Raw genomic sequence first — 23,869 nt, 5'->3', positions numbered from 1 at the left:
CCTCAGAATTACTGGCCAAAACTGGCCTCGGAATTACATTAGTTTTATTTGTGACCAATATTTCTTCCGTTTCTCGCAATCCGCGCACGTGATATCAACAGGTAAGTTAACGGACGAGGCAAAAGTCCCTGCTTTAAGCCGGGCTCACACACAACGATTTTACGGTAGTTGGTCCATTCAGGTTTAGACATGTAGGCAGCCCTTGCCCAGGCATGTTTTCCTTCTCGCGGCGCTCGCGCCTCGCGCGTGTATAGATCGCCAGTCGCCACATTTTGATGAAAACATCCATCTAGACAAGCTAGACAGGAATCGGCAGACTATTAAAAATCTTCGTGTGTGCGCCTAGCTTTATGAAATAAACAAGATTGGATTTTTATATCTACACAAAAAAGGATTATGCATCAAACAACGAAAAAGTATGTACATAAATCTTATAGGTAGTTCAAAGGGTCCTGTCTACAATTTAACTGGCTTTAATAATATATTTGCATGTGTATCTACATAAATAATATGCAAATATATGTCACATGCGTTGCCATTTGCCTTTGCATTCCGAGCCTATCGGCTTTCTACTTATAAATACTTATGTGCTAAAGCTTGTAATTGCGAATTATCTGACAATATTCTTTAAACTTTAACGTTGGACTATGTTTTATATATATTCACTCCCTGAATGATTTCAATATTTAATAAGCGATTGAATTTTGATACGGCATGTCACAACACAATCTCATAATTTATAATTGTACATGTACAATGCAAACAAATGGTAGCATACAGGTGAAAATATTTGAAAGTTTCTCATTTGGCTTAGGGTTGTACAAATACTTTCGTTAAATATGATTCAGCTACAACCTAATATAACTTTTGTTTTATGGCTTTGAATCTTGTTTTATACTGTATATTAATAGCTTGATAATAGGGTTGATAATTATCAGTACGCCTGATTATAGTACCAACCAACGTACCTCTTTGTCCATAGGCAGCATAGATAAATTTTCTGACTCCATATGCGTATAAAACGAAACAGGCTCCCTATTACCTATAAATATATTACCTAATATAAAACAAGACTTTTTTCAGTTTTTTGGTCTTTGTAAAACCTCAATTCAAACATCTAAATATAACTCATTCGGTATAACAAAACTCAAAAGACCTATCATTTGATATCATGACGTGCTGTGACGTTGTAGGTTCGGTTGCTATGCTAGTTGCTATGCTGTTGACCCTTGACCATGCCCTTGACAACCTTGACAGGTTCGCAGAACCAGGCCCAGTCTCATCAGTGCCACACATTTTTAAAGATGGCGGATGGCTTCGCAAATTTTCTATCGTCTCTAAATTTTACAGCATTGTATTTGGATCGATTTAAGGATACAGGTTATGATGACATTGGTTTGTTAATCGATGCAACCAACGAAGAACTGAACCAGATGTTTGATATTGTGGGTATGTGTACCAAGCCTGGTCATGTTTTGAAATTCAAGAAGTCTTTGGAAAGTCTCAAGCTGGCAAGAACTATTAAAACTGCTGCTGATATAAAGCCTGCGTTGGTGGATCATTGTCAGAATTATTGCCTGAAAAGGATCTCAACTTGCAAGCAACAAATATTCAGAAACCTCAAGTTGAGCGAATGAACAGACAAAACAGTAAGTTATAAAAAATTTAATATGTTTATATTATTTATTGTCATGCATTTTATCAAGTTTTGAAACTTACAACCAAGGCTTTGTGTATTGTTTCCAAAACTTCTATCAGCATCCATGATTTTATTGTATTATTTGTGATTTTGTGTACTGATGTACAGAATTTGCCTGTATTACACTGTATGTCTGATTTATATAATTAAATATATATCTGACAATTTCCAGCTATCTCATTTGTTACTGGCAAGTTTGTTGTTGGTGGAGATGCAGATGTTAAAAATGTCAAACCATGGGAGAAGTTCTACATTCTAAATGTGAAGACAGATAGGTTAACATACTACAACTCTATTACTGAAAATGTGTAAAAATCTGCATACTCAAAGAAGCAGTCCTCTTTTCAAGCTTACTTAGAAGGACAACGAAAATTTGCTGGGGCATTAAAGTGGAATTAGAAAATATCCAGAAAGTATTTGAGTCCTACCAATGAGGAGTGGTTCCAAAAGAGAATATAAACTTGAAAAGGTACCAATCTGCAGCCATACCAGCAGATGTAAAGGTAGAAGATGTTAGCAAGTGTCAAAGAGCATGGAAACATATGGAAGGAACTTTGTTTTCTGTGAGAAACATGAAGAAAAAGTTAATGGGTCGAAGAAAGGAGTTGTTGGATGTAAACATGTCTCCAAAAGTTTGGGCAAATGATGAAATAGGTTTCATAGACACTTCTGTCGAACAACTAACACCCATTTTGAATAATGTTGAGAGTCTTGTTAACAATCTACAATTTTTGCTCTCTCAATTGAGAAAAAGATTTGATGCTACTTCGGTTTTAGAATCTGAGAAAAGAAGAAGTGCCAGAAGGCAGAAAGAACAACGTAGCAAAGTTGCGAAGAAAAAAAGGATGAGGGCAGCTATTGCACCTAAAAAATCTAACAATTATCATGATAGTGAGTCGAGTGACTCTGACTGATTTTTATGTACTGGATTGACAATTTGACAGTTGACATGCTTTTTATACATAAGTCTTTAATAATTGAAATAGTTGTGCGCAAAAATTACATTGAAATTTTCTTACCCAACCCTTCACATGGGACCCACATCTCCCAGGGACCGGTCATTATTTATGGTGGGGGGTGGCACCGAAGAGAAAAGGGTTGGGTAAACAAAATTTTTAGCAAGTAAAAGGTTGGGTAAATGAAAAACAGAACATGTGAAGGGTTGGGTAAGAAAATTTCAATGTAATTTTTGCGCACAACTATTTCAATTATTAAAGACTTATGTATAAAAACATGTCAACTGTCAAATTGTCAATCCAGTACATAAAAATCAGTCAGAGTCACTCGACTCACTATCATGATAATTGTTAGATTTTTTAGGTGCAATAGCTGCCCTCATCCTTTTTTTCTTCGCAACTTTGCTACGTTGTTCTTTCTGCCTTCTGGCACTTCTTCTTTTCTCAGATTCTAAAACCGAAGTAGCATCAAATCTTTTTCTCAATTGAGAGAGCAAAAATTGTAGATTGTTAACAAGACTCTCAACATTATTCAAAATGGGTGTTAGTTGTTCGACAGAAGTGTCTATGAAGCCTATTTCATCATTTGCCCAAACTTTTGGAGACATGTTTACATCCAACAACTCCTTTCTTCGACCCATTAACTTTTCCTTCATGTTTCTCACAGAAAACAAAGTTCCTTCCATATGTTTCCATGCTCTTTGACACTTGCTAACATCTTCTACCTTTACATCTGCTGGTATGGCTGCAGATTGGTACCTTTTCAAGTTTATATTCTCTTTTGGAACCACTCCTCATTGGTAGGACTCAAATACTTTCTGGATATTTTCTAATTCCACTTTAATGCCCCAGCAAATTTTCGTTGTCCTTCTAAGTAAGCTTGAAAAGAGGACTGCTTCTTTGAGTATGCAGATTTTTACACATTTTCAGTAATAGAGTTGTAGTATGTTAACCTATCTGTCTTCACATTTAGAATGTAGAACTTCTCCATGGTTTGACATTTTTAACATCTGCATCTCCACCAACAACAAACTTGCCAGTAACAAATGAGATAGCTGGAAATTGTCAGATATATATTTAATTATATAAATCAGACATACAGTGTAATACAGGCAAATTCTGTACATCAGTACACAAAATCACAAATAATACAATAAAATCATGGATGCTGATAGAAGTTTTGGAAACAATACACAAAGCCTTGGTTGTAAGTTTCAAAACTTGATAAAATGCATGACAATAAATAATATAAACATATTAAATTTTTTATAACTTACTGTTTTGTCTGTTCATTCGCTCAACTTGAGGTTTCTGAATATTTGTTGCTTGCAAGTTGAGATCCTTTTCAGGCAATAATTCTGACAATGATCCACCAACGCAGGCTTTATATCAGCAGCAGTTTTAATAGTTCTTGCCAGCTTGAGACTTTCCAAAGACTTCTTGAATTTCAAAACATGACCAGGCTTGGTACACATACCCACAATATCAAACATCTGGTTCAGTTCTTCGTTGGTTGCATCGATTAACAAACCAATGTCATCATAACCTGTATCCTTAAATCGATCCAAATACAATGCTGTAAAATTTAGAGACGATAGAAAATTTGCGAAGCCATCCGCCATCTTTAAAAATGTGTGGCACTGATGAGACTGGGCCTGGTTCTGCGAACCTGTCAAGGTTGTCAAGGGCATGGTCAAGGGTCAACAGCATAGCAACTAGCATAGCAACCGAACCTACAACGTCACAGCACGTCATGATATCAAATGATAGGTCTTTTGAGTTTTGTTATACCGAATGAGTTATATTTAGATGTTTGAATTGAGGTTTTACAAAGACCAAAAAACTGAAAAAAGTCTTGTTTTATATTAGGTAATATATTTATAGGTAATAGGGAGCCTGTTTCGTTTTATACGCATATGGAGTCAGAAAATTTATCTATGCTGCCTATGGACAAAAAGGTACGTTGGTTGGTACTATAATCAGGCGTACTGATAATTATCAACCCTATTATCAAGCTATTAATATACAGTATAAAACAAGATTCAAAGCCATAAAACAAAAGTTATAATTAAAGGACATGTATGACAACTTAATACCACTATCATTTTGTACAGTTTTCGGCAAGGGGTGGGTACTTATTTTTTATTAAATATTCAAGGTTGGGTAAAGAAAAATTTTAATTTTTTAATGGTTGGGTCAGTAAAATTTTTATCAAGCAAAACATTTCTCTTCGGTGCCACCCCCCACCATAAATAATGACCGGTCCCAATAGCCCTGAAAATCGTAATGAGCGTGATAGCTCTGGATAACTCTAACATTGACCTTATCATGATGCTAATAAGCTTAACATTTGCCTTATCATTTTATAATTTTGAGCAAAGCTCTCTTTATTATTGTATAAATGTGTACCAAATGGCACTGAATAGTCACAATGCATATCGATGACTTATATTTATGATGATTCCTCTGATGTAAAGCCATAATATTTAAAAAATATAGCATCTTAACATTGACCTTATCATTATGCTAATTAGCTTAACATTCACCTTATCATTTGATAATTTTGAACAAAATTCTATATTTTGTGTAAATATGTGCTAATTGTCACCATATAGTCACAAGATATATCGATGAGCTATATTTATGATGAATCTTCTGATGCAAAGCCATAATATTTAAAAAATATAACATCTTAACATTTACCTTATCATTATGCTAATTAGCTTAACATTCACCTTATCATTTGATAATTTTGAGCAAAACTCTCTTTATTATTGTATAAATGTGTACCAAATGGCACTAAATAGTCACAATGCATATTGATGACTTATATTGATAATGATTCCTCTGATGTAAAGCCAAAGTATAGAAAAAATATAGCATTTTAACATTGACCTTATGATTATATTTTGTTGTATAATTTTCACTTCCCCCTGGTAAATGGTTCTTTTGCAACAAATAGACTCCTTAAGTAGATAAGTTGAAAATAATGGGAAAATAAAAGTGGCATCTTAACATACTACTTATCATGTAGTGTGGACACGGACGAGGACAGGGACGGGGACGGGGACGGGGACGGGGACGGGGACGGGGACGGGACGGGGACGGGACGGGGACGGGGACGGGGACGGGACGGGACGGGACGGGGACGGGGACGGGGACGGGGACGGGGACGGGGACGGGGACGGGGACGGGGACGGGGACGGGGACGGGGACACGGGGGACGGGGACGGGGACGGGGACGGGGACGCGGACGCGGACGCGGACGCCAAGACTATAGCAATAGCTCTCTTGCACTAAAGTGCAGGCGAGCTAAAAATGGTTTAGTGTGTTAAATTGCATATTTTACAATTTTTTATATTTCTAGGTGAGGCATGTGGGAAACCAGGATCAAAAGTTCCGTATTCGAAAGGAGGGTTTAAGATCATTGGCCTTCCAAATGATATTCCACTTAGAAAGCCAAACGGCTATGGTGCTGACCAGATCAAGAAGATTATGGAACAAAAAGATAGCATTATTTTTGAATTGACAAAAAATGACGACAGTGAAACTGAGGAAGCAGCAAACGTAGAAACTAGGACCTTACCCATTACGAATACCCAAAACATACGCGAGGCGTTGTCAAAAGTAATAGACATGGACAAGGTGGAGGCTGCCATAGCTGAAACGTGTATCATCGAAGAAGAAGATCTGGAGGAAGTAGACCTCAAAATAACCGAAACTGAGTTTAATCTTTTGAAATCAGTAGGAAAACAGTATTTCTCAGAAGACGCCCTGAAATCACTTGTGGCTAACTATGAAGTTTGTATTCAACATGAAGGGTATGTCTTTCCCATTTACACCGACTCTGCAGATGCATACTGGTTGTTTTATTACCCATCCTCCCTAAACGACCTTGGACATCTTGTGCAGGACTCAACCATTTACGGGTACTGGCTTCACAAGACGAGAAAAGAACTTAGCTACAAACTACTGTTATCATCAGAGCAGGTAGCAATTAAGGCAATGAGCATCATAAAACGTCATGAAAATGAGCAGGGAATGCCTTTGTTTCTCCGAAAAAAACTTTTATTAAAGCAGAACACAATTTTAACTATACCAATGGCGTTTCACGACACCATTATCTGTAACTTGAAATCTCAAGGATTTGTGTAAATAACATATATCACATATATAGCAGATATCTTTTTTAACATACACACAGTAAAATTTTTTAAAAAATAATTGGGATTAAGAATATACCGACTAACCATTTATTTATGTATACTAAGGGATTCTATAAATAGTCATACAGCGTGTACAAGAGAGGATAAAGGCCCCTTGTGCCATAAATGAACTTCATGTTTTGATTGTTTTCAAAATTGATATCCATCAGCTAGACTTGATGTAATACCCTGCGCATGCATGGACCGGTGCTAAGAGAGAAACGAAACATTCTTGCCACGAGCTGCATTCGAACACACATTTTCGGGTTTCTATAGACCAACAGTGCTATACGCTACAAAAACGCGGTCAAGAAACCAAAGAATGCGAGTGCGCATCTCCCTGGAGAAAAATATTTTTTTTCTAGAAACTCTAAGACAAGTTTCTCGTTGTCTCTTAACAGGGGCGGTAGATATTAAAACCACTAGATAATTTTCAATCGTGGTTTTAAACTTTGATATACCAGGTGTGCCCTTTTGGTTTAAATCACCCTTCAGATACCCTTTGGATGTCAAATCTTAATCCCTTATATCTATTGAATTTATATACCATGTCGCAGAGTTCTGTTGTTTCATACTCTATGACTAATATTGATCATATTTTATCATTTGTTCGTGGACTTGTAGTACTTATCGCATATTGGACAGAAAAAAAAATCGTAGCATATACCCAGCTAACACATAACGTTGTCGCAACGATATCTAAAGGTTGTATTTTGGTTAGGTCGGACCTAACCTTTTGACAACGTCCACACGACATTCAGATCGCGAATTAATATTTGCAAACGTTGTTGCAACGTTTTGTAGACGTTTATAGACAACGTCATTTTTAACGCCTGAACACAACGTTGTGAAAACGTTGTAGGAATGTTGGTATGCAACGTCATTTTTCAACGAGTGCACAACGTTGTGGGAACGTTGTGAAAATGTTTGTATACAACGTCATTTTTAACACGTAAATACAACGTTGTGAAAACGTTGTAGAAATGTTGGTATACAACGTTATTTTTTAATGAGTGCGCAAGGTTCTAAAAACGTTGTAAGAATGTTGGCATACAACGTCATTTTTGAACGAGTACACAAGGTTTTGAAAACGTTGTGGGAATGAAATACGGCAAAGCTTGAGTCATTCATATTTTCGCTACTCTGATTTAAATAACTGAACGCAAAAAGGCTGACCTTCTAATAATAAGGCTGTGCTTAATTAAAGGCCCCGCGTCATGCTTGTTTTAATCTTTAAGCTTTGTGTGGCGCTATTTTTGAAACAGTATTGGAGTGATACTATATACATATAACTGCACGTACTAGTATTCAATAAATGGAGTCTATATTTTTATATGGGCAGCATAATATTTCACACCAGCTTTGTTTCGATGAGGGACTAAGTACGAACTTAATAATATTAACTTTGATTGACATTAATTGATTAATTGCACGAGATTGTATAGGTAATATGAACCAGGGAACACTGAACTGATTTAGGTAGAGGTACGAGAGCACGTTTGCGTGAAAAGGACTTTTATTCTGTTAGAGCGGCGAAAGCTTCGTTGACGAGACTGGGTAAAGCATTGGTGCTCCTACAAGAAAATGACAGACCAGCAGAGGAGGTAAGAGAATACCTTACTAAAGTGAAGCAGGCATTTGACAATGTAGTCTCGAAACATGAAGAATACGCAAATTTAATAGTCGAAGATAAAGACTTCGAAACCGAAGAACAGTGGCTAGAAAACTGTCAAAATGACTTTCTTAGACTTCACATTAAAACCAAGTGCTATATAGAAAGGGATGCTAGCAAGAACAGCGAGAGTATAGTAGAAGAAAACGAGCAAAATGCGTCAGGAATGTTAGGAATGCCAAACCCAGACAGTCCAAGTAATTCGACCCCTACAAATCGTGATACAAACCAGCCAAGTGTAGGTAATGACAGCAGCAATGTGATAGGCACCTCGCAAGCAAATCCTGTCAATACTTCTGAGGAAATACATGTCAACAACTTGCCAGAATCGACACAAAACAGTAACACCGTGCAACCCGAAATAACAAATGAAACCGGAACTGTTTCTAATAGCAATACGAAATGTAGTTTCCAGATGGAAAAGCCAAAATTACCGAAGTTTTCGGGTGTTGTTCGTGAGTACATGATATTTCGCGCAGATTTCAAACATGCCATTGAATCCCGATATACGAAACGAGATGCTATCACACTGTTAAGAACTTGTTTAAAGGAAAAGCCACTCGAACTAATAAAGGGAATTGGATCGGATTACGATGCTGCATGGGAATACCTGGATTCTATAAATGGGGACCCCCGGTTTGTGTCGGATACCATAACACAAGACATAGTAAAGTTTAAAGCGCTAAGTGAGGGCGAAGACGCACGGTTCTGTGACCTAGTTCATCTAGTTAGACGGTGTTACAATACGTTGAAAGAAGTGGGAATCCCCTCTGATATGGATAACAGTCACATGCTTTCGATTATTGAGCAAAAAATGTGTTCCAATGACCGTAAAGTGTGGTCACGAGAGCTTGAACGAGAAACAAAACCTGCAACATTGGCCAACTTAATAAACTGGATGACAGTCGAGATGAAATCGCGAATGCGTGCCACGGCTTCAGTACGAAGTAGTTTACCTCATCGTCGAGCAATCGGCTATGCGGGCGGAGAGGTTGATGCCAACGGTAAAACTCGATACAAGTGCTGGCTCTGTAAGAACTCAAGCCACTGGCCAGATCAATGCGAGAAATTTGCGGCAATGAGCGTCGACGAGCGGATAAATACAGCTAAAACCAATCATCTGTGCTTCAGCTGCTTAAAGAAGGCAGGACGAGACCATCGACAAGCGAATTGCACTAGAAGAAAGCAATGTACAGAACTGGTAAACGGAAATCAATGCTCGTTGACTCATCACCCATTGTTACACAAGTCCAACCCGGCAAATATCGGTGTTGCTTCCCTGTCGGACCAAAACGAGTTGATGTTGCCAGTGATCAATGCAAAGCTCAGCGGATGTGGCGGAGTGTATAAGCCCGGAAACGTCTTGTTGGATTCTGGAGCACAAATTAGTCTAATCAGAAGAGAGACTGCGGATAATCTACGTTTGAGTGGACAAGATATAACCGTGAATATTGTGAAAGTCGGAGGTGAAGAGGAAGAGGTTCACACAAAGATATATAAAGTGGGCGTTACTGGAATTGAAAATTCAAAAAAGTATGTGATTCGAGCTATCGGAATCCCCTGCATCAGCGAAGAAATTAAAGGTGTTCGATCAAGCGAGCTAGAAGAGCAGTTCAACTTGGAGAAGAAGAAAGTCAGGCGTGGCAGAGGGCATGTTGATCTTCTAATTGGAATCGACCACGCATACATGCATACCGACCCGACCAAACAAGTTGAACGTTTGATCGCTCGGAAATCTCCGCTGGGTTGGGTGATTTTTGGATCGCCACTCCAAGACCTGAATAAAGTGACAACCTCTGTTCTCCATGTTAAATATGCCAACCCAGTGGATCTGTCGGATTTTTGGACATCTGAAGCGATGGGTGTACAAGTCCATCCCTGCGTTTGTGATGCAAACAAGTTGAATCAGTTAGATCGAGAAGAGAAGAGAATGATTGAAGAGTCGGCCAGGAAAGTTGAGAACCAATGGATGATTCCATACCCATGGAAAAGGGATCCCAAAGAACTACCGGATAATAAAGAACAAGCCGTTAAACGTCTGGAATCGACAGAACGCAGACTATTGAAGAACCCCAAAGAAGCTGCCACTTACAACCAGAAAATGATCGAGATGGAAGAAATGAACTTTGCTAGTAAGCTAACCAAGAAAGAGATTGAAGACTACAAAGGACCAGTTCACTATGTTTCACACCATGCCGTTCTCAGGCCCGATAGTACAAGCACACCAGTTCGTATAGTCTTCAATTCGTCATCTTCTTATCAAGGTCACGTACTCAACTACTACTGGCGAAAGGGACCCGATCTGTTGAATGATTTATTCGGTGTCATTCTGCGCTTCAGAGAAAATGAGGTCGCTGTAGCTGCTGATATATCGAAAATGTATCAACGAGTGCTCATCCCGTTGGAAGACAAACACGTGCACAGATTCCTGTGGAGAAATTTAGAAACGGACAGACCGCCTGACACTTATGCAATGAATGTATTAACGTTTGGTGACAAGCCTGCACCAGCCATGGCTCAAGTCGCGCTGCAAAAGACAGCCGAGGAAGGAAAGAGTATTAACCCGGAAGCAGCACGTACCATTAAATTCAACACCTATATGGATGAAATTCTTGACTCAGTTAACACGAAAGAAGAAGCCAAGAAACTTACAGGTGATATTGACAGCATCCTTGAGAGGGGCGGATTCAAAGTGAAAGGATGGCAATCGAATACGGATTTAGACGACCGTGACACGGAAGCAAGTGAAATCAAAGTGCCAAAATGTAAACCAGAAGCAAAAGTACTTGGTGTATCGTGGGATAGGTTGAAAGATGTCCTGAAATACAAATTTGAAATTGAGGCTGTGAAATTCTGCACAACCGATCTCACCAAGCGTAAGATTTTAAGTCAGGTTGCTAGAATTTACGATCCCATCGGTTTTGCCTCACCCTTCCTCGTAAGAGCAAAGATCAGCCTCCAAAAATTATGGGAAGAAGGAGTAGACTGGGATGACGAGCTGCCTCCAAGCATTCAAGAGAAATGGTCATCGTACTTCAAAGAGATGGAGCAGCTGAATGACGTATCGTTTGAGAGATGTATTTGTCCAGGGAAAGTGGTCGAGCCGCCAACGTTATGTGTATTTGCCGATGCATCGCGAGGTGCATTTGGGACATGTGCATATCTGAGAAGTGAAAATTCCACAGGAGATCAAAGTTAGATTTGTTGCGGCCAAATCACGAGTTGCCCCGTTAAAAGAGCTAACTATCCCACGTTTAGAGCTCCAAGCAGCTGTGTTGGCAAGCAGGTTGTGCAAAGCGATCGAGCGAGAAATTCGGATCGAACTCCAAGAAAGTATTTTATTTACAGATAGCGCAATCGTCTTGGCCTGGATTAAAAATAATGGAAAGCGTCTAAAACCATTTGTAGCAAGTCGAGTTGGAGAAATTCGAAGCAACGTCAAACCGGCCCAATGGAAGCACATCCCAACTGAACAGAACGCTGCCGATGATGTATCCCGTGGATTATCTGTTCCTGATTTGTCGGGACGTTGGTTGAACGGTCCGGAATTCCTGCGTCGACCAAAGGAAGAATGGCCGAACGAAGGCAAACAACCTGATCCCACTGAAGTAGAGCGCGAGTGCATAAAGAGGAAAGCCGTTAATGTGGTAACAAATGAAGTGGCCCAGATAGGAAAGGTAATCGAGTGTAAAGATTATTCGAATTGGACGAGACTCGTTCGTGTCACAGCCTGGGTACTGAAATTCAAGAATGCGTTCCTGGCGAAGATAGGACGACCTAGCAAGGAGGATTCGGTAAATGAAGAGTCACTAAACCCGAAAGATCTCGAGAGAAGTCAAACCGTCTGGATTAAGGAAGCTCAGAAGTGTCTAAAGAATCGCCTGAAAAGAAACGATTTCCGAACACTTTCTCCCTTTGAAGATGAAGAAGGTGTAATCAGAGTAGGTGGTCGCATCGACAATGCACTAGTTTCATTCGAGACACGACACCCGGCGTTGCTCCCTTATGACCATACAGTTTCACGATTGATAACCGAAAGGGCTCACCGAATGGGACACTCCGGTGTTGCGACCACAGCTGCAAAGACAAGAAGACGATACTGGATACTCAAAGTACACGACCTGGCGAAGACAATCAAGTCTAATTGCGTAGTTTGTAAAGAAGCAAACCCACAAGTTGAGAATCAGTTGATGGCAGATCTACCATCGTTTCGCGTAGCACCTCATTCTCCTCCATTCCACTACGTGTCCTGTGATTACTTCGGTCCGTTAACAGTCAAAGTTAGTCGTAACAAGACAACAAAGCATTATGACGTTATCTTTACGTGCCTAAATACGAGAGCTGTGCACTTGGAGATCGCGACTGATTGTTCTGCCATGGAGTTCATTCAAACACTTCGACGATTCTTTTCTATCCGAGGATATCCTGCTATGATCCTCAGCGATAATGGTACGCAGTTTGTCGGAGCGTTGACCGACCTGAAGAATATGATTCAAGGAGCTGACAAGAAATTATTAAAAGAGTATTGTGTTGATAAAGGTGTACAGTGGAAATTTATCACCCCGGCAGCACCCCACCAAAATGGAACGGCGGAAGCGTTAGTGAAAAGTTGTAAATTGGCACTTAAGAAAGCTATCGGTGAACATGTATTAACCCCGTTCGAACTGCACACATGCTTACTCGAAGTAGCGAATTTGGTAAACCAGCGACCCATCGGAAGACCACCGAACGATCCAGACGACGGCGTTTATCTGTGCCCGAATGATATGTTGCTTGGAAGATCGTCACCTGAGGTTCCGCAAGGTCCTTTCCAAGAAACGAAGAATCCGAGAAAGAGAGTTGAATTCATCCAAAGAATCGTAGATTCGTTTTGGAGACGCTGGACAAGAGACGTGTTCCCACTGTTGGTCCCAAGAAAGAAATGGAATTCAGCAAAACGGAACGTACGAATCGACGATATTGTAATGATGCAAGATGGAACAGCAGTACGAGGAAAATGGAAAATTGCACGCGTGATTGAAGTATTTCCAGGAAAGGACAAGAAGGTGAGAAACGTGAAGGTAAGAACAGCGACAGGAGTGTATTCCAGACCGGTGCAAAAGATCGCAGTTATCCATCCAGCAGAGGGAGACGAAGAATGAGGACAAAGCATTCTCCTTTGTCGGGGCCGGAGGATGTTTCGATGAGGGACTAAGTACGAACTTAATAATATTAACTTTGATTGACATTAATTGATTAATTGCACGAGATTGTATAGGTAATATGAACCAGGGAACACTGAACTGATTTAGGTAGAGATACGAGAGCACGTTTGCGTGAAAAGGACTTTTATTCTGTTAGCTAACCTGTTTAATTTGATTTATGTGTGATTATTTAAAGATTATGTAGAACGCGTAGACCCGGCAAGAAGTAAGTAAAGACATTTATAATATTAACATAGAATGCGACAAAGATAGAATGATTTAAACCCAATGTAACCTAAACTTATATTTACTAATCTAATTGTTAATCATTATTTGTTAGATCGAATAATTACATCAATATAAAACCACAAATTATACGATTCCGTGTTCTACGTTCTGACCCGATATTCCAAGCTTAATAATAAACTGTACGAAATACAGTGGCACGTTGACTGGGAACCGAATACTATTATATATATATATGTATCAAAACAAATTTCGTAACATGCATGCACTGATGAAATAAGGGTTTAGTTATGGGATAATTTCGACTGATCATTATCTTTATTTAGAATTTGTTCACATATTTTAAGCCTAACTGTTGGGAAATTAAACAATCACGCAATTTTATTGTGACGCCAATTTCATTCTTTCCGTTCGTATGTTATTGTTCCAGTTAAGTATATAAGTATATTGAGATCACTGCCCGCATGCCCCTGCAATTTCGACCCGCCCCCCCCCGTTCATCGCGTGTATGACGAAATGTGACAACTAAAAGCTTCTTACATTCTTCTCCGATCTGGTCAAGTGCTGTTTGAGTAATCCTGCTGTTGGAATTTAATTTAATACCAAGCCACACTTGAAAGTAAGTCAACTATTACTTTAATATCAGATTATTGTTTTTGCATTGTCATGTTTTCGCTAATTGCGGCTAAATTATGTTTATTATGGTCTATATGTCAACATAAAAAGTAAAAGATTGACCTTTGTCACCATGTGTATTCAGAACTTATATTATATTGAGGGATGTCCTCGTTAACAAGCATGTATAAGAGCCTCTGAGTGTTGTATTGATTGTATTGGTTGTATTCCTGTGGGATAAATTATATTTTAAAGCGATTGAACGTTTTTAAAGCTTTTCGATCATAGGCATAGAGCTGCAGTGCATGTGTATTGTGTATGATTCTACTATTTGAACTTTTTTACCACTTTTGGCATCTCAGATTCGGGCTTGTTTTTTTCTGTTAGCTAGTTTTACTTAATAGCCATTTTCTGTTATACATTCATCAAACATCGACGAAAAACCCAACAGTACTGTATTTAGAAACATGTGAAACCATCTAAAGGCCATTTGCAGTTATTTGCCTTGACCCAATATCTTTAACTTTGATTAAACATGTTGTGGAACCGAAATATTTTAACAGTAACTAACATTTTCAGCAAACAGTCTATATATTAAATTATATCTATTAAACATGCTAGGAATATGATCACATTTCCAAAATAGAACTCTCGTTCTCTGATTTCTCTCGTTTACCTAGAGATTGTCAGATTTTGTGGTTAACCCATTAAGTGGCAGAGTTCCCCACTGACAAGTAAAAGCGTCTGGAGTTAGACAAGTGAAAAAATATTAGGTGTTATAAAATCCCTCAGATTTTATAGTTGCTGGTTCTCGTTCGTTGGGACTGTATACTATCACGACACCACAATTCGTTTTCAACTTTTATTAATAATAGCTCATTAAAAGTCTGATCACTTACGTTCGGTAAACACTCTGTCACTCCGTTCAAAACCCTCTCTCGCTCTCTCACTTTTCTCTCTTATTTATACTGTCTGCTGTTTCAACCATGAGATGTTTGTTTCTCAGAGGAAGGTCAGTGCTGACGCACTTGACTGCCCATAATTTCCCCCTAATCTACATTAGTTCCTCGCTTGGTTGACCACAGCCTACCTACCTACCATTTCCTTTGCGTATCTATGCATTGTTAGCTATCTGTGGTTTCACCATGTTCCTCATACTTGTGTGCAAGGGCGAAACCACTTCCCTCGATTGTTCGGTTGGTTTTCTCTAGTGACTATTTTTATAACCCTAATAACTATATACTTTTACAGTTTTACTTAACTATATACTTAACTAATTTATAACACTCTCTCCCCTTGACTTGGTTACAAGTCAATCATCTCTCTCGTTTTTCGTTCAGAAGAAATCGCTGCTGCCCTCCGAGGGACATTTCTCTCAGAGGTTCCTTTGGCCGAATTTCCCGACTTGGACTCTTCACCGCCTATCACCCCTGCCTTTCGTAATTGCTCGGTCTTACACCGGATCTCAAGCGGATAGAGTTTTTGTACAGGCCTTCTCATACGAATTGGGTTACCTTTTGTTATGACCCGAATTTTCGCGCCCCTAACAACCTTGTCCTTACCAATCACAAGGCCTTCCACTACTGCTGTTTTCCAGCTGCCTCGCTTAACATCATCTTCCTGTACTGTAACTATATCTCCCACCTGTACTACCTTTTTCCCTTTGTCTGTCCTATTCTTATGATATTCTCTAAGCCCTGAAAGATATTCGTTTCTCCACCTATTCCAGAAATGCATTAATCTAGTGCTCAAGTGTTTGAATCTTCTAGTACAATTAGTTTCATTCTCTTCTTCTTCTTCTTTTGGTGCATCTGGTAATGATTTTATTCTCCTTCCAAAGATTAAGTGTGATGGGGTTAATGTTTCCGCGTCTGCTTCGTTATATTCGTATGTCAGTGGCCTAGAATTCAATGTTCCTTCAATCTCAACTAAGATCGTCATCAATTCGTCATATGTCAACCTAGCCCTTCCTAATACTTTTCTTAAACATCTTTTTACACTACCGACCATAATCGCGAAAAATCCACCCCACCATGGGGCCCGTTCCAAATTAAATTTCCATTCTACTTGCAACTTATCTAATTCGTGTCTAATTTCTGGGTGGTTTTGAAGTTTATTAATTGCCTTAGCCGCCGCTTTAAATGTTTTAGCGTTGTCCGAAACAATTAAACATGGCGTTCCTCGTCGCGCTGTGAATCGTCTTAACGCTTTTAGAAATGTCGCTGCCGATAAATCATTAACAAGCTCTAAATGGACAGCTCTAGTGACACAACATGTGAATACGGCTATGTATGCTTTGCTCATATCCTTCGACTTCCTTTCTTTCACAAACAGCGGTCCCGCAAAATCGATTCCTACCTTAGAAAATGGTGCTGTCTCTCTTACTCGAAATTCGGGCATAGCTGCTGTTTTTGGATTACTATAAGACGTGCCCTGCCATCTTTTGCAAATGACACAAGCATTCAAAATCTTTTTGACGGTTTGCCTTCCCTTTGGCACCCAAAATCTCGATCTTAATTCTGTTTGTGTTGCTCTCACGCCGCCATGATGTACCGCAGCGTGGCACTCTATTATTATCAATTTCGTTAGTCTGTGCTCACATGGGAGTATTATGGGTTTTCGTGCTTCCATACTTAATTCCGAATTGAGCAATCGTCCGACACATTTGAGGACTCCCTGTTCTTCCTCAATCCCAAACTGAACTCTTAGTTGTTCAAAATTCGCTTGCCGTCTTAAACTATTTTGCGCCTCGATCACCCAGTCTCTTAATGCAGTACTGTACTCAGCTTTGGTTAGTGGTCCCCTCAACCGTTCGACCGCTCTCGATCTCGCAAGGCAGTTAAAAGCGAAGCGCCGCACCCATGCTGTTATTCTTAGAAGTGTTAGTCGACTACTGAAGTCGTCTATCGATATTACGCGATTAATGCTCTCAGCTTCTTGCAATTGCGTTTCCGTAAGCAGCGTAACTGCCGTCTTTTTCTCTTCAGCCTTACTCTCTTCTGTGCTTGCACTTGCAGTGCTTTCTGATGCGGGCCATGCGTGTTCGCCTTTAGTCAACCATGATGGGCCGTACCACCATACCTCTTTCATGCTTAATTGCAAGGCGCCTATTCCCCGTGATCCTATATCTGCCACGTTATGTTCTCCCGGGCAATGTCTCCATTCTCGCTTACTGCTTAATTTCAATATTTCATTTACTCTATGGCGCACAAATTGCTTCCATTCCCCTCGATTTTGGATCCAACATAGCGCGGTTTTGCTGTCAAGCCAATATGTTATTTGGCTAGCTTCTATCTGCGATCCTAGGGCGTTCTTAATTGCATGCATCAATCTAGTTTCAGACATCAACTCTAGCCTGGGTATCGTCAAAGTTTTTAGCGGTGCTACCCTCGACTTGCTCGCGATCAAACGTGCATAATAACCATTCTGCGTCCGGCTTAAAACATACACAACAGCTGAATACGCCTTATTGCTCGCATTTGCGAACCCGTGAAATTGGTACTCTAATATTTTCTCTTTCGGACTCTTATACAAACACCTATCGACTTCAATGAATTTCGTTTCACGAAGCTCTTTTAACCATGCGTTTAGTGTCTGCTTTTTCTCTTCATGTAATTCGCCATCCCAATCATAATTCGCGGCACAAAGCTCTTGGAAAAGTAATTTCATGCTAACCAAAACTGGCGATATAATTCCTAGCGGGTCGAAAATTCTTGCCAAAAGGCTGAGCACATTTCTTTTAGTTGGCTTAAGATTTTCAGCTGCGCTGATTATACTTTCAAAATCAAATCTTATCTTTTCACGTTTAGAATCCCATGCTTGCCCTAAAACCTTTTCGGTGCTCCCTGTGGCTTCGGAACCCAAGGTCGTCTTGGCATAACTCAAGTCATTTTCTTCCACGCTGTTTTGTTGCAATATTGCGGTTTCCGACTCGCGCCCTCAAACCGTCGTCGTTTGTTTTCCATTTCCGAAGCTTAAATCCGCCTTCGGTTAACCTAGTTTTAGCTTTTAAGTATAAATCGTAAGCTAGTTCACTCTTCTCGTCACCTGTGACCATATCGTCCACATAGAAACTCTCAATCATTGTCTCAACGAACTTCGGATCTAATCCCTTATATTTTGAAAAATGATACCTTAAAGTTGCGTTTAACAGAAATGGAGAGGAATTTAGCCCAAATACCACTCGACAGAACCTATAAACCTCAACTTCTGAACTTGCATTTTTCGCGTCTTTTAACCACAAAAATCGTAAACAATCCCTATCAGCTTTATCAACTTCTATATTTAAAAATGCTTTTTCAATATCGGCAATCAAGGCTACTCTCTTTTGTCTAAAACGTACTAAAATGTCAAAAAGCAACGGATTCAATGAAGGCCCTACATGTAAACATTCATTTAGAGACGCGCTCTTTTTGCCCCCGCTCTTCGCAGAGGCATCGTAGACAATGCGCAGCTTCGTCGTTACTGCGTCCTTTCGCACCACGGCCAAATGTGGTAAGTAGTGCACCTTTTCTGCGCTTTCTAGTTTTGCGACCTTTTCAATAACGCCCGAACTTAGCTGCTGTTGTATAATTGCGTCATACTCATTCAAAAGCGCAGGGTCATGCTTAAGCTTCTTAACTTGACCTTTCAGTCGCGATATACACATTTCGTAATTACTTGTCAAGTTGTCGTGACTCTCTTTCCAAGGCAATTTTACTGAATATTTTCCTTCACTGAAGGAAATGTTATCGACAAATTCCTCATGCACCTCATCTACTGGTTGTGTACCTAACGTTTCTAAATCCCATAATCTTTGAACATCACATGCAAGAGGCTCATCCTTTGCTACAATATTTACATGCGCTACCCGACATGTTGTGCTGCTCATATCGTATTGTAGTGGCCCAGACAATGTCCAACCTATAGCACTGTCTTCACAGCAACGGGGTCGGCCGGCTCGCCACGAATGGTAACCCCAGTTTGAAATTGCCATAAGTAATCTGCCCCAATTAAAATATCTATATCTAGTTCATCTGCCTGCCTGTGAACATCCGAGAACCAAACGCTCTTCAGATGTGGATATTTGTACTTTTCAACTTCAACATGCACGTTAGAGATCCGCGAAATTTCGGGTACAACAAGGGCTTCAATTCGTATGGACTTTGCTCCCCCCGTGTGAAGCAAATCTATGGAAACAACCTCATGCAACCGCGATCCGCTGGACTGATTTCCGAATGTGTTCAACGCGATCCACTCTTTCCTAACTAATTTAAATTTCGCGGACTTAGCTATCTTACTTGTTACGAACGTTTTTTGGCTTGGCGAATCGAATAAAAGCTACACGGCTGCTAGAGCTCACATGTAAATTCCCAATTTCGGCCCCAGGAACCCTTTGGTCAGCAGGGACTTCTCCTTCGTTTCCCTCACTCTCCTCACACAAAGCTGTGTGGTGTTTACCTTTACATTTTTCACAAACAAGCTCCTGTCTACAATCACGGGCCCTGTGACCCTTTCTCATGCAGTTAAAGCATCTAGAATATTTAATCAAAATTTGCTTACGTCCCTTAAGTTCCACTTTTTTGCAGTCCTGGTGTTTGTGGTTCCCCAGACAGAAGGCGCAGCTGTCATCATTTCTCTTCACGTGTAGGGCATTTCCCGAACCAAGGCCGCTGTTTTTGCCGTTGAACCTCTTTCTTGGCTCTTCTTCTGGTCGACTATATTCTTCGCGCAACTCCACTTCCCCTTCCAGCGCGCCCAACACATCGTTCATACTCCATTCACTATGGGGTTTGTCTCTTGTGATTGTCAATCGCACAACTTCTGGGATCTTTTCTAGTATCGCTGGCACCACGATATCCGAGTATGAGGCCTCGTCCACCCCAAGGGCTTCCAATCCTCGATAATGTGTCTCGATTTTGTCGATCAAATGTCTCAATCGTCCGCTGTCCCTTGTGCTATAAACTGGTTGGACTCTTAGCAACTCCTGTATGTGTGCCCGTCTGATGAGCTTGTCTTTCCTGACTCCCGTACCGTTTCTTCAGGAGTTGTACTGCGGCTTCGTAATTCGCGGTCGTCAAGGAAACCCCGGCTATCGCAGCCTTTGCTTGCCCCATTAGCAAGCTTCGTAAATAGTTGAACTTGTCCACGTTTGACAATCCCGTGTTCTTGTGGATTGCACTTTCAAACCCGTCCCAGAACTCCTGCCACTCTTCGATTTTTCCGCCGAACCGCTTCGCTTCGAGCTTCGGCAGTCTCGCTCGAACTGTTGAACTTTCTGGTGTTGCTTGCTCAGGCGACGTACCAACATGCTCCGACGTCTCTAAACTCTCGACCGTGGCTTCGCTGGTGCTCGCCACCGCCCCACTCGTACTTGCCACCGCGGGTTTGCTCATCGCTTTCTCAAGAAGCGTCGCTGTCGCTTTGATGCCACTCCGGAGCATGTAACATTTCTCGATTTCGGCCTGCATTGCCGCTTCGTCCACTTCGTCATCTTCTCCCAGGATTTTCAAAATCTCCTTGTCCAAGGCTTCTAACAACGCGACTTGTTCTGTTAGCGCCGTCTTCAGTTGGGTCGCTTTGGTCTGCTGTTCGATGTTATAGTCGCTCGCGATTGCCTTCGCCTCGGGCAAGATCGTTGCCACGAATCCTCTGTGGCCGCTCCTCACCTTCTTTTGCTTTTTTAGTTGATCAGACATCTAGCGATCCGGCTCGAAGGACCACGTGTTATAAAATCCCTCAGATTTTATAGTTGCTGGTTCTCGTTCGTTGGGACTGTATACTATCACGACACCACAATTCGTTTTCAACTTTTATTAACAATAGCTCATTACAAGTCTGATCACTTACGTTCGGTAAACACTCTGTCACTCCGTTCAAAACCCTCTCTCGCTCTCTCACTTTTCTCTCTTATTTATACTGTCTGCTGTTTCAACCATGAGATGTTCGTTTCTCAGAGGAAGGTCAGTGCTGACGCACTTGACTGCCCATAATTTCCCGCTAATCTACATTAGTTCCTCGCTTGGTTGACCACAGCCTACCTACCATTTCCTTTGCGTATCTATGCATTGTTAGCTATCTGTGGTTTCACCATGTTCCTCATACTTGTGTGCAAGGGCGAAACCACTTCCCTCGATTGTTCGGTTGTTTTTCTCTAGTGACTATTTTTATAACCCTAATAACTATATACTTTTACAGTTTACTTAACTATATACTTAACTAATTTATAACACAACGATCGATGATCTCTTACACCCTTGTCTGCCACATGATCTTGTGAAACAAGTCTGTGGGGGACTGTATGAAAAAAAAATTAAAGCTTAAAAGTTGAAGCGTTGTCAAATTATGGATGTTTACAATGTGGTCGTCGTTAGATTATTGTCGAGCGTTGTTATGTGCTCGCAACCGTGTGAAGAAGTACGAGTCTTAGAAAATTTTTAAACATGGCCCTGGAACATCGCTGTAAAAGATAAGTATTTCTCATTTTCTTTTACGCAGTACTGCCTTTGATTGATTTTTATACCCGATTATATTTTTGACAGATTTCCGTTATTAGTTGTATTTGCAAAATGACAGCGCAAGTTTAAATGCGCTGAATAATGTTTCTAGCGCGTGTGACACGAAATCCATTTCAGGACAAAAGCTTTAACCTACTTTTCGGTTGATATCAGGTGTATTTTGTCCTACACTGCGAGAAAAGGCGAATATTCCGACGTATTCTGCCCGGAATATTGTCCGGAAAAAGTCACATATTCGGGCTAGTATTTCTACTCGGAATATGGTATGGAATATGCCTAATAATCGGAGGTATTCCAGCGCGGAATACGGCTTGGAATATTGGTGATATTCCTGGGGTATTCCAGGTAGAAATGTGCTGGGATATTATTCATTTCTATTGTAAGAAATTCCGTTTGTATGCATGCGAACCAGCATAGTAATTTCTGTTTTCATGCTCTCAAAGTAATTTGCTGTAAATGCAATGCAAATGCGTTTTTTCGACGTTTTATTTGGTGAGGATATATATATATATATATATATATATATATATATATAATATATATAATATATATATATAATATATAACCTATATAACCTATAACCATGGCAACTATATAGCGCGACATTCAAATTCACCTGATGAGTGTGGCAAGCACTGCTTGTTATACGAAACAAATTTGTAGTGAATACAATCATATGAACTAAAGCAAGTTTATTGTCTTTTATATCGTCTTATTAGCTTTTATACTTTGGTATATCGAGCACTCTACTCATATGTGATTCTAAACAAATATCATATATATATTATAGGCTTTGCTTTTCCTATATGGGCTGCAGTTAAAACGGAATGATGCCGTACAAACTTTGGTCGCGGTCATACTGTTGCAAGCCTGAAATACAATGCCTAGCAATTTATAATAATAATAATAATGAAATCTTTTGACTGGTCGAAGTGCTCGGGGATATGTATTTGTAGTGCACTCATTATGTACACGATCTAACAGTATATGCTGCTAAAAATGCGCGTTTATGTAATTATGTTAACCGCAGACTGTGTAATAATGTACTATCGCGCCAAGCCGCCACTTGCAAACTTTATCACAATCGAATTTGAACACTGCGATAAGCCTATATTTTTCATTATACTTAAGTGTTGCAGTGTTGCTAAGGAATTAACAGCCCGAGCAAATTTTGGCACATGCAACTAATCTCTTTATATAAGTTGTTGAAATTGGATTATGTAATTGATCTTGACAGAATGCAATATATATATATATATATATATATATATATATATATATATATATATATATATATATATATATCCTGACGACTACCCAAGAGATGACTGGGGGAAGATAAGACACCGCGTGTGTTCACTAGCAGTATTGCACTTACAATTTGTAATTCTAGTAACCATGAGCTATATTGTTCTGCGCTAAAAACAATGTGTCTATAAGTACCTGCGCAATATGCTTGACCGAATAAAATGGTCATTCGTGAAATTTGATATATCATCCATGAAAAAAATCAATAAAGGAAAAAACTGAAGCAGGATCACCGCTTCTAAATTTACCGAATTACAAGCAGGTCAATTCTTATAATTTACGGAATTAGATATGAAATGCGGGATGTATTTCGCAAATAAAAATGTAAAGAATTGAGAAATTCGAATAGCTTGTATAGAATTTATTTTGGTTTCATTATCAGCACAAACTGAAGCATAGGAAAGCTTTGCGTCGTTGCGTGGTTTTATTCTTCGTTTTCATCGCCATATTTTACCCCGTAGTTGTATGCGTTTCCATTATATGGGCATA

At 39.9% G+C, this 23,869-nt stretch overlaps 4 protein-coding genes across 4 annotated transcripts; 1 reads left to right on the top strand and 3 right to left on the bottom strand.

The window, feature by feature from the left end:
* The first annotated feature begins 4,571 nt into the window (after positions 1-4,571).
* Positions 4,572-13,673, top strand: LOC114541901. Its single transcript, XM_028561697.1, has 5 exons — positions 4,572-4,613; positions 4,770-4,782; positions 6,023-6,476; positions 8,389-11,726; positions 11,881-13,673. The coding sequence occupies exons 1-5, from the start codon at positions 4,572-4,574 to the stop codon at positions 13,671-13,673; spliced, it is 5,640 nt and encodes a 1,879-aa protein (XP_028417498.1).
* A 2,208-nt stretch (positions 13,674-15,881) lies between these two features.
* LOC114541900 lies at positions 15,882-18,245 on the bottom strand. The gene has a single exon (XM_028561696.1). It carries the CDS (start codon positions 18,243-18,245, stop codon positions 15,882-15,884), a length of 2,364 nt encoding a protein of 787 aa, XP_028417497.1.
* Positions 18,246-18,462: 217 nt separating this feature from the next.
* Positions 18,463-19,551, bottom strand: LOC114541899. The gene has a single exon (XM_028561695.1). The coding sequence runs from the start codon at positions 19,549-19,551 to the stop codon at positions 18,463-18,465; it is 1,089 nt and encodes a 362-aa protein (XP_028417496.1).
* A 300-nt stretch (positions 19,552-19,851) lies between these two features.
* Positions 19,852-21,253, bottom strand: LOC114541898. The gene is made up of 2 exons (XM_028561693.1): positions 20,589-21,253; positions 19,852-20,512 (listed from the first exon to the last, which is right to left on the bottom strand). The coding sequence occupies exons 1-2, from the start codon at positions 21,251-21,253 to the stop codon at positions 19,852-19,854; spliced, it is 1,326 nt and encodes a 441-aa protein (XP_028417494.1).
* Positions 21,254-23,869: the final 2,616 nt, after the last annotated feature.

This window comes from Dendronephthya gigantea, unplaced genomic scaffold (assembly GCF_004324835.1).
Source record: "Dendronephthya gigantea isolate DGI-Jeju-01 unplaced genomic scaffold, DenGig_1.0 000320F, whole genome shotgun sequence".
In the NCBI taxonomy this organism is placed as follows: domain Eukaryota; kingdom Metazoa; phylum Cnidaria; class Anthozoa; order Malacalcyonacea; family Nephtheidae; genus Dendronephthya; species Dendronephthya gigantea.
The sequence above is the reverse complement of the archived record's forward strand: the minus strand, read 5'-3'. Positions and strand labels throughout refer to the sequence as shown.

Bases quoted from the DNA above. Each gene is read 5' to 3' on its own strand.
- LOC114541900 (XM_028561696.1), bottom strand. From the start codon at position 18,245: ATGAAATTACTTTTCCAAGAGCTTTGTGCCGCGAATTATGATTGGGAT.
- LOC114541898 (XM_028561693.1), bottom strand. From the start codon at position 21,253: ATGTCTGATCAACTAAAAAAGCAAAAGAAGGTGAGGAGCGGCCACAGA. The intron at 20,513-20,588 runs GTACGGGAGTCA...ACCAGTTTATAG, and splicing joins GTACAACTCCTGAAGAAACG to CACAAGGGACAGCGGACGAT.
- LOC114541901 (XM_028561697.1), top strand. From the start codon at position 4,572: ATGGAGTCAGAAAATTTATCTATGCTGCCTATGGACAAAAAG. The intron at 6,477-8,388 runs GTATGTCTTTCC...TTATTCTGTTAG, and splicing joins GTTTGTATTCAACATGAAGG to AGCGGCGAAAGCTTCGTTGA. The intron at 11,727-11,880 runs GTTAGATTTGTT...TTTTATTTACAG, and splicing joins AAATTCCACAGGAGATCAAA to ATAGCGCAATCGTCTTGGCC.
- LOC114541899 (XM_028561695.1), bottom strand. From the start codon at position 19,551: ATGGCAATTTCAAACTGGGGTTACCATTCGTGGCGAGCCGGCCGACCC.